The sequence below is a fragment of the Hyla sarda genome, chromosome 1, assembly GCF_029499605.1.
Source record: "Hyla sarda isolate aHylSar1 chromosome 1, aHylSar1.hap1, whole genome shotgun sequence".
NCBI lineage: Eukaryota > Metazoa > Chordata > Amphibia > Anura > Hylidae > Hyla > Hyla sarda.
Window position 1 is genome coordinate 532,524,131 of NC_079189.1, and position 15,004 is coordinate 532,539,134.

Sequence of the window (15,004 nt, forward strand, 5' to 3'; positions counted from 1 at the left end):
ATGGTGTCCTCATGCTGCCAACACCTCCATTCTGTGTCATTCAGCCACTATATGGGGTCCTCATGCTTCAGCCTCATCCAAGCGGTGTCATTCAGCCACTATATGGTGTCCTCATGCTGCCAACACCTCCACGCTGTGTCATTCAGCCACTATATGGTGTCCTCATGCTTCAGCTTCATCCAAGCTGTGTCATTCAGCCACTATATGGTGTCCTCGTGCTGCCAACACCTCCACACTGTGCCATTCAGCCACTATATGGTGTCTTCATGCTGCCAACACCTCCATTCTGTGTCATTCAGCCACTATATGGTGTCCTCATGCTTCAGCCTCATCCAAGCTGTGTCATTCAGCCACTATATGGTGTCCTCATGCTGCCAACACCTCCACACTGTGCCATTCAGCCACTATATGGTCTCCTCATGCTACCAACACCTCCAAGCTGTGTCATTCAGCCACTATATGGTGTCCTCATGCTTCAGCTTCATCCAAGCTGTGTCATTCAGCCACTATATGGTGTCCTCATGCTGCCAACACCTCCACACTGTGCCATTAAGCCACTATATGGTGTCCTCATGCTGCCAACACCTCCACACTGTGCCATTCAGCCACTATATGGTGTCCTCATGCTGCCAACACCTCCATTCTGTGTCATTCAGCCACTATATGGTGTCCTCATGCTTCAGCCTCATCCAAGCTGTGTCATTCAGCCACTATATGATGTCCTCATGCTGCCAACTCCTCCATTCTGTGTCATTCAGCCACTATATGATCTCCTCATGCTGCCAACACCTCCACGCTGTGTCATTTAGCCACTATATGGTGTCATCATGCTTCAGCTTCATCCAAGCTGTGTCATTCAGCCACTATATGGTGTCCTCATGCTACCAAAACCTCCACACTGTGCCATTCAGCCACTATATGGTGTTCTCATGCTGCCAACACCTCCATTCTGTGTCATTCCGCCACTATATGGTGTCCTCATGCTTCAGCCTCATTCAAGCTGTGTCATTCAGCCACTATATGGTGTCCTCATGCTGCCAACACCTCCACGCTGTGCCATTCAGCCACTAAATGGTCTCCTCATGCTGCCAATACCTCCACGCTATGTTATTCAGTCACTATATGGTCTCCTGACACTGATGCCACCACGAGGCTCTGTCATTGTGCTGCTGTGCGGCATTGATTCTAAAAGCGATGCCGGTAATCTGCATGTTATTCTGAATAACAGTATTATTTCACTACCCCAGCACACTCCATATGCGTATTTGAACACAGCAATGTGTTCTATACCCCTATAGAGGCTGTATGTAGGCTAGAAATAGCCTTTTTTTAACATAGATTCGCTGCAAAAAAAATCGGATCGAAACTAACTTTTTCGGAAAATTCTGCAAATTGGCCGAATTGAATTTTTGAAAAGTTTACTCATCTCTACTCACTATAATACATAGTCATGGTTAGGATGTTAAGTTGCTTTGAGCACCAGACTTGTGGAATATCAGGTGGCGTATATATACATATATATATATATATATATATATATATATATATATATATATATGCAGCCACGGTTCATATAGTAATTATGGAAAAAGAACCGTGGGCATGTTATAGCACAATTGTCATCATTTTGTAATTTTTTTGACAATATTTGAGGAAACCTATAAGGGTATGTTTACACTTAAGAAGTTCCACAATAAATTTCCACAAGGAATTTCATTGAAATGTACAGCAGTATCAGCATGGACATTAAGCACCACACTATAGCTTATAGTGCGGATGGACTCTGTAGAAAGAATCAACCTCTTTATTCTTTTGGTGGAATTAATTCCTTCATGGAAGTTCCAAAAGCAGAACTTCTACAGTGTACATGGAGCACCAGCCTCTTATTGAGAACAATGGGAGGCTGTTGCAAGCAAAATCCACACTGAATTTCCTGGTTGAAATTCTGCATTATGAACGTACTAATGAGCAAATATTTTATATAATACCTGTAGTTGAAAGTTTAGTACATCCACTCCTGGTTTTATTTTTCCCAGTTTCATTAGCTTTTGCAGTGTAAATGTTTTCTTCTTTTTTTCTGTTTCTAAATGTTTTTGTTCTTTTTTAGATGCCGGCTTGCGAATATTGTTTTGATGAGCATTCTTGTTCAATACATTATTTGTTTTCCCTATTGCCTTCTGTTGAGGCATCGAATATTCAGATATATCGTGCAAGACAGGAAAATCATCATCTGCCTGTTGAACTGCTTTTTCATAGTAAGATTTTTGCCACTGTTGATCAGTATCAGCAGTGTGATCTGTTTCACCTAGTGTTTGATGGCTAATCTTTTTAACAGAAATGTTCCTCTTTTCCACAGTATCTAAAGCGATGCCTACAGGAAATGAATTAAGAGATTTGCTTTTTGGTAATGTAAATTGTAAATGATCATTCATTCTGTCATGTGATTCTACTGGGGCAATGCTGGAACATGAATCACAGTTTAATGGACCATTTTCTAGTCTCATTGGTATTTGTTTTGATGGAAGATTTGCATTGTGTTGAGCTTCAGATATCGGCAAGAAGGTTGGATGCTCTGCAGTTCTGCTTATTGGTTGAGATTGGTTGCTTTCGGTGTCTGGCACTGCTGGTATTTTCATTGTCATGGTACTTGCATTAGCAGTTTTGGATTCAAGCCATTCCTTAACTGCACATAAAGCAGATATCTGATTCCTTCCAGGAGATGTATCACAATAATGCATAATTGAGCTTGTCTCTCCATTATTACCATCTGATCTTCTGGCCTGTTGATGTGCTACTATTTTCTGAGTCACTTCTTTTTGAGTACGGACTACTTGCAGCAATGTCTTCTGATTGGATGCCATCTTAGATATCTTGTCTCGTAATATTCCTTGCTTGAAGCAATCTGCAGACGCTCTATTTGAAATAAATAGCAAAGGATTAAGATCATAGAAGCCTTCAAACACTATTACCACCTAAATGCTTCCGTATACAAAACTGACCACCCTTCGTTCTGCTTCTACACACTATAGAACTAGTAGAAACTATAAGCAAAAATGAAGAGACTTAAAATTCACAAAGGCTTTTGGGTTAGCCTAGGTTAATGTAGTTTAGTGTACAAGAGCATGGCATTAAAAAAACAGGTCTCTGCATCTAATAATGAATGAAGCATCAAAGGCTGATGGCTATATACAACTGTGTAACCAACTTTTTCATCGCTTTAACCCCTTAAGGACCCAGCCCAAATATACCTTAAGGACCCGGCCATTTTTTTAACATCTGACCACTGTCACTTCAAGCATTAATAACTCTGGAATGCTTTTACCTTTCATTCTGATTCCGAGATTGTTTTTTCATGACATATTCTACTTTATGTTAGCAGTAAAATTTTGTCGATGCTTGTATCATTTCTTGGTGAAAAATTCCAAAATTTGATGAAAAAATTTAAAATTTTGCATTTTTTTAACTTTGAAGCTCTCTGCTTATAAGGAAAATCTATATTCCAAATAAATTATATATTGATTCACATATACAATATGTCTACTTTATGTTTGCATTGTAAAGTTGACAAGTTTTTACTTTTGAAAGTCATCAGAGGGATTCAAAGTACAGCAGCAATTTTCCAATTTTTCACAAAATTTTCAAAATTTGATTTTTTCAGGGACCAGTTCTGTTTAGAAGTGGATTTGAGGGCCCTTCTTATTAGAAATACCCCATAAATGACACCATTATAAAAACTGCACCCCTCAAAGTATTCAAAATGACATTCAAAAGGTTTGTTAACCCTTTTGGTGTTTCACAGGAATAGCCGCAAGTTGAAGGAGAAAATTCAAAATCTTCATTTTTTACACTCGCATGTTCTTGTAAACCCAGTTTTTGCATTTTTACAAGGGGTAAAAAGAGAGAAATTTTCTTAAAATGTGTAATCCAATTTCTCTCGAGTAAGGAAATACCTCATATGTGTATGTCAAGTGTTCGGCGGGCGCAGTAGAGGGCTCATAAGGGAAGGAGCGACAGTGGCATTTTGGAGAGTGAGTTTTTCTGAAATGGTTTTTGGGGGGCATGTCACATTTAGGAAGCCCCTATGGTGCCAGAACAGCAAAAAAAAAAAACACATGGCATACCATTTTGGAAACTAGACCCCTTGAGGAACGTAACAAGGAATAAAGTGAGCCTTAATACCCCACAGGGGTTTCACGACTTTTGCATATGTAAAAAAAATATATATTTTTTTTCACAAAAATGTGTGTTTCCCCTCCAATTTCCCATTTTTGCAAGGGTTAATAGCAGAAAATACCCCCCAAAATTTGTAACCCCATCTCTTATGAGTATGGAGGTACCCCATAAGTTGACCTGAAGTGCACTTCGGGCGAACTACAATGCTCAGAAGAGAAGGAGTCATATTTGGCTTTTTGAGAGCAAATTTTGCTCGGGGGGCATGTTGCATTTAGGAAGCCCCTATGGTGCGAGAACAGCAAAAAAAAAACACATGGCATACCATTTTGGAAACTAGACCCCTTGAGGAACGTAACAAGGAATAAAGTGAGCCTTAATACCTCACAGGGGTTTCACTACTTTTGCATATGTAAAAAAAATATATATTTTTTTTCACTAAAATGTGTGTTTCCCCCCAAATTTCACATTCTTGCAAGGGTTAATAGCAGAAAATACCCCCCAAAATTTGTAACCCCATCTCTTCTGAGTATGGAGGTACCCCATAAGTGGATGTCAAATGCACTGGAGGAGCGCTACAATGCTCAGAAGAGAAAGAGTCACATTTGCTAATTTTGCTGAAATGGGGGTGGGGTGGGGGGGAGCATGTTGCATTTACTGCCAGAAAAGCAAAAAAAAAAAATTAAATTTGTAAATACATTTCTTTGGAAAAAGGACATACCTCATATCTGGGCGTAAAACAGATCTCCGGGTGCACACTGGTCACTGAGGAACAGGAGGGCAGTCAGGGGCCTTGAGCTTCTGCCTATGGAGCCAGAACAGTGGGACCCCCCCCTCAAGGGGCATTATATGGGGTACACTAATAACTAACAAGGGGTACAGTGGGACATAAAAGGATAAAACAGGTTATGTTCCCAGAATGATGACCCAGAGCATAGCCAAAACTAAAAAATATGCCCACCCCAAACCCTATGCTCTGAATCATCATTCTGGGAATGTGATGTGTGTGGCCGTCCCTAACCTGTTGCCTCAAATGTGCACCCCGCTCAGGTGGAGATAGAGAGCACTGCGCATTTGAGGCAACATAAAAAGTCCCCGATGATAGTGACTCAGTGACCCATGACCCAGAGAAAAAAATACCCCCAGAGGTCTTATCAGTTTTGTGTTTTTTTATGAGAGTTTTTTGGGCAATTTAGTGGTTTTATGGGGTTAAAACTTGGAATGTACTCTGGACTTGGTACATTGGGGTCAAATTATGGAAAATTAAAATGAAAAGGGAAAATTTAGTACTGCATGGAAGTGTGATACTCCCTGAAGCAGTTTTTAATGCAGAGGCCCGGATGATCAGGGCAAGTGTCACATTGATAGGTGGTGTCCTTCCGTATCCCCCTCCTGTTACACACTCTGCATTTTTTCTGAGATCGTCCCTTCTTTCCAGTGTGGGGGACCTCACCTGGAAAGTGTTGGCCTGGGACGATCCTGGCACCTATTACTCCTGTTCCTTCTGAACTCCGGCCTGCTCTTTCCCGGTCAGCAAAGATCAGGACCTTGAGGACTTCTTCTTGGAACTGAAGGTATGTCCCTGTGTTGCCAGCGTTCTGGTACAGTACAAAAGAGTTGTACATGGCAACCTGTATCAAGTAGACCGCAACTTTCTTGTACCATACACGTGTTTTCTGCATGGCGTTATATGGCTTCAGGATTTGATCAGAAAGATCAACTCCCCCCATATACCGATTGTAGTCCAGAATACAATCGGGCTTGAGGACCGTTGTTATGGTACCTCGTACAGGGACAGGTGAGCTGCCGTTACCATGAATAATGGTCAGCATAAGGACATCCCTCTTATCCTTATACTTGACCAGCAACAGGTTTTCATGGGTAAGGGCACGGGACTCACCCTTGGGCATAGGTGTCTAAACAAAATTTAGAGGGAGGCCTCTCTGATTCTTCTGCACGGTCCCACAAGCGGACGTCGATCTGGCGGCAAGGGATATGAAGAGAGGGATGCTGGTATAAAAGTTGTCCGCGTACACGTGGTAACCCTTATCCAGCAATGGGTACATAAGGTCCCAAACGATTTTCCCGCTAACACCCAGAGTGGGGGAACAATCTGGGGGTTCAATACGGGAATCTCGTCCCTCATACACCCTAAACTTGAGAGTGTACCCGGAGGTACTCTCACAAAGTTTATATAGCTTCACACCATATCGCGCCCGCTTCGAGGGAATATACTGGCGGAAGATGAGTCTCCCCTTAAAACTGATGAGAGACTCATCTACAGAGAGCTCCCTAAGCGGTACATAGGCCTCCAAAAATTTGGCCCCAAAGTGATCGATGACGGGCCTCACTTTGTAAAGCCGGTCATAGGTGGGATCACTTCGGGGTGGACATGCCGCATTATCTGCATAATGCAGGCATTTCCAAACGGCCTCGAACCGCTTCCGTGCCATGGCCATACTGTACAGCGGGGTCTGGTATAGGACGTCCCCGCTCCAGTACTGCCTGACACTTGGCTTTTTGACCAGGCCCATGTGCAGCACGAGGCCCCAAAATTTCCTCATTTCGGCTGCACTGACAGCGTACCATTCATTGGACCTGGCCAAAAAAGAATCAGGGTGGTGGGCGATGAACTGCCTGGCGTACAGATTCGTTTGCTCCACCATGTGATTGATCAGACTGTCACTGAAAAAATTGTCACTGTCACTGAAAAGTCAAATTCAGTGAACCCAGCCGTGTCAATCCGGATTCCGGAGTCGCCAACAAACTCCGGAATCCGTGGCTGATAACCCTCTGGGGGTCTCCCGACAGGTTCACCGGAAGGGAGCTCCGGTAAAATTGCCTGGGGGGTCGGACTCCTAGTACGAGTGGCATCACCACTCGCACTAGTGCCAGCCACTGGGGCACTTTCATGGGGGGTGCGTGGCCTCGCCTGGCAGCGTCTCCGCCGCCGTGCAGGGGGCTCATCATCAGTACTAGATGATGAGGAGGACGATGAAGAACACAGGAATGTTGGATCTTCATCGTCCTCACTGACAGATTCAGAGTCGGAGGCAAGAAAAGCGTATGCCTCCGCTACCGAAAATGCCCGGCGAGCCATCGCCTTTTTCTACGGTGGCGGGGGGCGGTGGCGGGGGGGGGGGAGGGGGTGTGTGGGGGGGGGTGGCGGGGATGTATGTAGTGTGTCTGCTTGGTGTATACTATATATAACGGTGTGTGATTAGAAATCACACACCGTTATATGAACAAAAATAAACAGCTGCGGCCAAAAAAAAATGGGGGGTCAAATGCAGCGCTCTGAACCCCTAATAGGGCCCGGGTCAAGCTAAAAAATCTCAGGAAGACCCTTGGGGACCTATTAGGGGGTCAGGGGGGGGGGGGGGGGGTTTACTTTTATTTTACTGTGTTACACTATTTTTTCCTACCTTTCCCTGGGGTTTTTTCTGTCCCTGCTCTATGGGGGATCGTCGGTCCTAATGGGGCTCCAATCCTCACAGGGGGGGGTCCCTGGCACCTTCGAGCAGCTTTGCCCGCTGACTGAACTCAGCTAACGGGCAGAGCTGCAAGAAGATGCAGTTAACCCCTCCCCCGCCGGCTGCTATTGGCTGGACGATCGTCCAGCCAATAGCAGCGCTCCTGGGGGGGTGACAAAATCGCCACCTCCCCATAGATACAGTGGGTGATAGGGGGTGTATTGTACACCCCCGATCACCTTGTATCTTCGGGTCAGCGGGTCACACGTGACCCGTATGACCCGAATCGCAGCAGATCGTTAGTGTGAATTCACCAACGATCTGCCGCGATCGCCGACATGGGGGGGTCTAATGACCCCCCTGGGCATTTGCGCGGGATGCCTGCTGAACGATATCAGCAGGCATCCCGGTCCGGTCCCCGCCCGGAGCGCGGCGGGGACCGAAATTCCCACGGGCGTATGGATACGCCCTGGGTCCTTAAGTACCAGGACGTCAAGGCGTATCCATACGCCCTAGGTCCTTAAGTGGTTAAAGTTCCTACAATGAAAACTAAAGCAACTCAAAGGGGTACTGCAGTGGAACACAAATTATTTCAAATCAAGTGCCAGAAAGTTAAACAGATTTGTTAATTACTTCTATTTAAATATCTTAATCTTTCCAGTACTAAACAGCTGCTGTATACTACAGAGGAAGTTCTTTTTTCTTCTTCTTTTCTGTCTGACCACGGTGCTCTCTGCTGATACCTCTGTCCATGTCAGGAACTTTCCAAAGTACAAGCAAATCCCCATAGCAAACCTCTCCTGCTCTGGACAATTCCTGATACGGACAGAGGTGTCAGCAGAGAGCACTGTGGTCAGACTAAAAAGAAATTAAAAAAGAAAAGAACTTCCTCTGGAGCATACAGCAGCTGATAAGTACGATTTTTAAATAGAAGTAATTTACAAATATGTTTAACTTTCTGGCACCAGTTGATTTAAATTTTTTTTTTTTTCACCGGAGTACCCCTTTAAAGCTATGCATCTCCAGTGTAACAGATAAACTCTGTAGTCTGGTCCAACCGTCATATACGCTCACCTATTTCTTGCTAGACATCAAATGCATTATGTTAAAATGTAAAGACAGGATATAAGGGCATTCTTACATGGCCAGTATATACAGCACAGCATTAAAATGCTTTGGAGATTTATCAAAACCTGTGTAGAGGAAAAGTTGCCCAGTTGCCCAGAGCAACCATTCAGATTGCTTCTTTCATTTTTCAGAGGCCTTTTTAAAAAGGCACCACTCTTCCTCTACACTGGTTTTGATGAATCTTAACAAATTGTTTCTAAAATAAATGTAAATGTAGTTCTAAAATTAAAGCAATAGACAGGAGAAGAGAAGAGACTGGCTGCAGGATTTGACTACACAGAGTCTGTTTTTATTATTAATTCTTTATAATAGAAGTTTTAATTAAATAACATAACAATCCCTTCGTCGAGGAAAATCCAGTGGCATTATCTAAAAAACTGAAAAGATACAAGAGAAAAATGGGGGTGCACTTGCGAGTCAGAGACTCTTGGAAGGTGCAGACTTTAGTCTCTTTATTAGGTGCATGTAAAATCCATAACTCCAGGGTTCATAGCGTGGTGCAGTCAACGGCACCACGCTGTGAACCTTGGCGTCCTGCGTTATGCATATGCCAGGGTTCATAGCGTGGTGCAGTCAACTGCACCACGCTGTGAACCTTGGCCTCCTGCGTTATGCATTTTACATGCACCTAATAAAGAGACTAAAGTCTGCACCTTCCTAGAGACTCTGACTCGTAAGTGCCCCCCCCATTTTTCTCTTGTATCTTTACATTTACATTGTGATGAAGACTATATGGGGTTGAGCACAGTGCGGAGGATTGTAGGTGTGCGTTATTAACACCTTAAGGACCTAGGGCGAATGGATACGCCCTGGCTTTCGGGTACTTAAGGACCCAGGACGCATCCAAACGCCCGTGGGAATTTCTGTCCCTGCCGCGCGGCAGGCGGGGACCGGACCGGGGTGCCTGCTGATAACGATCAGCAGGCACCCCGTGCAAATGCCCAGGGGGGTCATCAGACCCCCCATGTCGGCGATTGGCGCAAATCGCAAGTGAATTCACACTTGCGATTTGCGCCGATTCGGGTCTATGGTGACCTGATGACCCGGAATAGAAGGGGGATCGCAGGTGTCCATGACACCCACGATCCCCCTGAAGCGATAGGAGTGAGGTGGCAGGGGTGCCACCCCTCCTATCCCTGCTATTGGTCATCAAGACGCGATGACCAATAGCAGATCGGGGGCGGGGGGCTTTACTTTTGGTTTCCCCATCCTGCCCACCCACAATAGGCGGGGCAGAACGGGGAAACGACACAGGACCGGCGCCGAAGATCCACTCACCCATCGGCGACGGCAGCGGACGACGTTCAAAGGCGGCAGCAGGCGACGATCGACGGAAGAAGAGGACGGCGACGCAGCTCCGTGGATCCTACGGAAGCCGGTGAGTTGCTTAGCAACATCTGGAGGGCTACAGTCTGAGACCACTACAGAGTGGTCTCTAAACTGTAGCCCTCCAGATGTTGAAAAACTACAACTCCCAGCATGCCCAGAGAGCTGGTTAGGCATTCTGGGATTTGTAGTTTTGCAACAGCTGGAGAGCTACAGTTTGAGACCACTGCACAATGATCTCTATACTGTTGCTCTCCAGATCTTGCAAAACTACAACTCCCAGCATGCCCACATTGCAGTTTGCTGTCTGAGCATGCTGGGATTTGTAGTTTTGCAACATCTGGAGGTCCACAGATTGGAGATCACTGTGAAGTGGTCTCTAAACTATAGCTCTCCAGATGTTGCAAAACTGCAAATCCCAGCATGCTCAGACAGCAAACTGCTATGTGGGCATGCTGGGAGTTGTAGTTGTGTACCTCCATCTGTTGCATAACTACATCTCCCAGCATGCCCTTCGGCGATCAGTACATGCTGGGAGTTGTAGTTTTGCAAAAGCTGGAGGCACACTGGTTGGAAAATACTTAGTTAGGTAACTGAAGGTTTTCCAACCAGTGTGCCTCCAGCTGTTGCAAAAGTACAACTCCCAGCATGCACGGTCTGTCAGTACATGCTGGAAGTTGTAGTTTTGAAACAGCTGGAGGTTTGTCCCCCCCCCCCATGTGAATGTACAGGGTACATTCACACGGGCAGGTTTACAGTTAGTTTTATGCTTCAAGTTTGGGCTGCGGCAAATTTTTCGCCGCAGCACAAACTCCTAGCGGTAAACTCACTGTAAACGCCCACCAGTGTGAACGTACCCTAAAAACACTACACTAACACATAATAAACAGTAAAACACTACATATACACCCCCTTACACTGTCCCCCCAATAAAAATGAAAAACATATTGTACGGCAGTGTTTCCAAAACGGAGCCTCCAGCTGTTGCAAATCACCAACTCCCAGCATTTCCGGACAGCCACTGACTGTCCAGGCATGCTGGGAGTGTAGCAACAGCTGGAGGCACCCTGTTTGGGAATCACTGGCGTAGAATACCCCTATGTCCACCCCTATGCAATCCCTAATTTAGTCCTCAAATGCGCATGGTGCTCTCTCGCTTCAGAGCCCTATCGTATTTCAAGGAAACAGTTTTGGGTCACATATGGGGTATCGCTGTACTCGGGAGAAATTGCACTACAAATTTGGGGGGCTTTTTTTCCTTTTACCCCTTATGAAAAGGAAAAGTTGGGGTCTACACCAGCTTGTTAGTGTAACATTTTTTTTCATTTTTTAAACTAGCATGCTGGTGTTACCCCATACTTTTTATTTTCACAAGCGGTAAAAGCAAAAAAAGACCCCCAAAATTTGTAATGCAATTTCTCCTGAGTACGGAAATACCCCAGATGTGGGCGTAAAATGTTCTGCGGACGCACAACAAGGCTCAGGAGTGAGAGCGCACTGTGTACATTTGAGGCCTAAATTAGTGATTTGCACAGGGGTGGCTGATTTTACAGCGGTTCTGACATAAACACAAAAAAAGAAATACCCACATGTGACCCCATTTTGGAAACTACACCCCTCACTGACCGTAACAAGGGGTATAGTGCGCCTTAACACCTCACAGGTGTTTGACAAAATAGTTGGATGGGAAAATGAGAAAAACATTTTTTTTCGCTAAAATGCTAGTGTTACCCTAAATTTTTCATTTTCACAAGGGAAAATAGGAAAAAAAGCCCCCCAAAATTTGTAACCCCATTTCTTCTGAGTAAGAACATACCCCATGTGTGCATGTAAAGTGCTCTACGGGCAAACCACAATGCTCAGAAGAGAGGGAGCGCCATTGGGATTTTGAAGAGAAAATTTGTCCGGAATTGAAGACCACGTGTGTTTACAAAGCCCTCATAGTGCCAGAACAATGGACCCCCCCACATGTGACCCCATTTTGGAAACTACACCCCTCGTGTAATGTAATAAGGGGTACAGTGAGCATTTACGCCCCACAGGTGTCTGACAGATTTTTGGAACAGTGATCCTTGAAAATGAAATATTAAATTTTTCATTTGCACAGCCCACTGTTCCAAAGATCTGTCAAATGCCAGTGGGGTGTAAATACTCACTGCACCACTTATTAAATTCTGTGAGGGGTGTAGTTTCCAAAATGGGGTCACATGTGCGGGGGTCGACTGTTCTGGCACCACGGGGGGCTTTGTAAACGCACATGCCCCCCGACTTCCATTCCAAACAAATTCTCTTTCAAAAAGCTCAATGGCGCTCCTCCACTTCTGAGCATTGTATTGTGCCAGCAGAGCACTTGACGTCCAAACATGGGGTATTTCCATACTCAGAAGAAATGGGGTTACAAATTTTGGTGGTCATTTTCTCCTATTACCCCTTGTAAAAATGTAAAAATTGGGGAAAACACAGCATTTTAGTGAAAAAATAATATTTTTTCATTTACGCATCCAACTTTCCCAAAAAGTCGTGAAATACATGTAAGGTGTTAAAGGGGTTATCCAGGAAAAAACTTTTTTCTATATATAAACTGGCTCCAGAAAGTTAAACAGATTTGTAAATTACTTCTATTAAAAAATCTTAATCCTTTCAGTACTTATGAGCTTCTGAAGTTTAGGTTGTTCTTTTCTGTCTAAGTAATCTCTGATGACACGTGTCTCGGGAACTACCCAGTTTAGAAGAGGTTTGCTATGGGAGTTTGCTTCTAAACTGGGCGTTTCCCGAGACACGTGTCATCAGAGATTACTTAGCCAGAAAAGAACAACCTTAACTTCAGAAGCTCATAAGTACTGAAAGGATTAAGATTTTTTGATAGAAGTAATTTACAAATCTGTTTAACTTTCTGGAACCAGTTGATATATATAAAAAAGTTTTTCATGGAATACCCCTTTAAGGCTCACTGCACCCCTTGTTACGTTCCTTGAGGGGTGTAGTTTCCAAAATGGTATGCCATGTGTTTTTTTTTTTTGCTGTTCTGGCACCCTAGGTGCTTCCTAAATGTGACATGCCCCCCAAACACCATTTCAGCAAAATTTGCTTTCCAAAAGCTAAATGTGACTCCTTCTCTTCTTAGCATTGTAGTTTGCTTGCAGAGCATTTTATATCCTAACATGGGGTATTTATATACTCGGAAGAGATGGGGTTAAAAATTTTGGGGGGCATTTCCTCCCATTACCCTTTGTAAAAATTATAAATTTGGGGAAAAAACTGCACTTTAGTGAAAAACATTTTTTTTTTCTCATTTACACATCCGACTTTAACGAAAAGTCGTCAAACACCTGTGGGGTGTTAAGGCTCACTGGACCCCTTGTTATGTGCCTTGAGGGGTGTAGTTTCCAAAATGGTATGCCATGTGGGGGTTTTCTGCTGTTCTGGCACCATAGGGGCTTCCTAAATGTGACATGCCCCCCGAAAACCATTTCAGAAAAATTCCCTCTCCAAAATCCTATTGTCGCTCCTTCCCTTCTGAGCCCTCTACTGCGCCCGCCGAACACTTGACATCCACATATGAGGTATTTCCTTGCTCGAGAGAAATTGGGTTACAAATTTTGGGGGGATTTTTCATCTATTACCCCTTGTAAAAATTCAAAAACTGGGTCTACAAGAACATGTGAGTGTAAAAAAATGAAGATTTTGAATTTTCTCCTTCACTTTGTTGCTATTCCTGTGAAACACCTAAAGGGTTAAAAAAAACTTTCTGAATGTCATTTTGAATACTTTGAGGTGTGCAGTTTTAATAATGGGGTCATTTATGGGTTATTTTTAATAAGAAAGCCCTTGAAATCCACTTCAAAACTTAAGTGGTCTCTGAAAAATTCCGATTTAGAAAATTTTGTGAAAAATTGGAAAATTGCTGCTATATTTTGAAGCCCTCTGGTGTCTTCCAAAAGTAAAAACATGTCAACTTTATGATGGAAACATAAAGTAGACATATTGTATATGTGAATCAATATATAATTTATTTGGAATATCCATTTTCCTTATAAGCAGAGAGCTTCAAAGTAAAAAAAAATTCAAAATTTTCTATTTTTTCATCAAATTTTTGAATTTTTCACCAAGAAATGATGCAAGTATCGACAAAATTTTACCACTAACATAAACTAGAATATGTCACGAAAAAACAGTCTCGGAATCAGAATGAAAGGTAAAAGCATCCCAGAGTTATTAATGGTTAAAGTGACAGTGGTCAGATGTTCAAAAAATGGCTGGGTCCTTAAGGTATATTTAGGCTGGGTCCTTAAGGGGTTAAAGGAAGCCAATAGCACTCCAGGGGAGAAGTAACACACCTGAGACTATATCTAACAGTGCTGATCGCTGTATCTTTGCTTGCTCATCTAAAAACTGAAGTAACATTCCACATAGTGTAAGCCAATAGTGAGCTTAAGGCCGCCAATGTTGTATGGTCCATTAGAGTGCAATTTACCATTAGCCAATGACACAATAACTAGGGAAACACAACAAACCAAAGAGAAAAAGGGGAAGAAAAAAAGAATGGAGAGAATATAAACAGAGAAGGCAGGAAACAGAAAGAGGGGAGTGGCAAAAGACAACACAAAAACCACCACCACAAAAGACACTACCTACACCACAAACAAGGGAGAGGAAGAGGGGAAAGAATCCACCAACAGCCAGAAAACAGCATCACAATCCTGAAAGGAGGACTAGTACCAGGAGTGTAAAAATTAAAAAAATATTTGTCAAATGGACTAAAACGGAGCACAATCTACTTGTCCCTCATGAAAATCCACTTTTCCTGGTACACAAAATAATTTCAATCAAAATAGTATGTAAATACAGTCTTTATTAATTTACTTATTTAGTTTTTTTAACATTAGTTTTTTCCTCCTCGTCCTATA

General features: G+C 43.5%; 1 protein-coding gene across 10 annotated transcripts in view; it reads right to left on the bottom strand.

Annotated features, from left to right (window-relative positions):
- The window catches only part of ANKRD31 (ankyrin repeat domain 31), a 556,774-nt gene that overhangs the window by 78,605 nt on the left and 463,165 nt on the right, over positions 1–15,004 (bottom strand). For all 10 annotated transcript variants that reach the window (XM_056540136.1, XM_056540152.1, XM_056540124.1 and 7 more), the window contains one exon: positions 1,989–2,913. In XM_056540136.1, the coding sequence (XP_056396111.1) occupies positions 1,989–2,913 (925 nt within the window). The remainder of the gene's footprint in view (positions 1–1,988; positions 2,914–15,004) is intronic.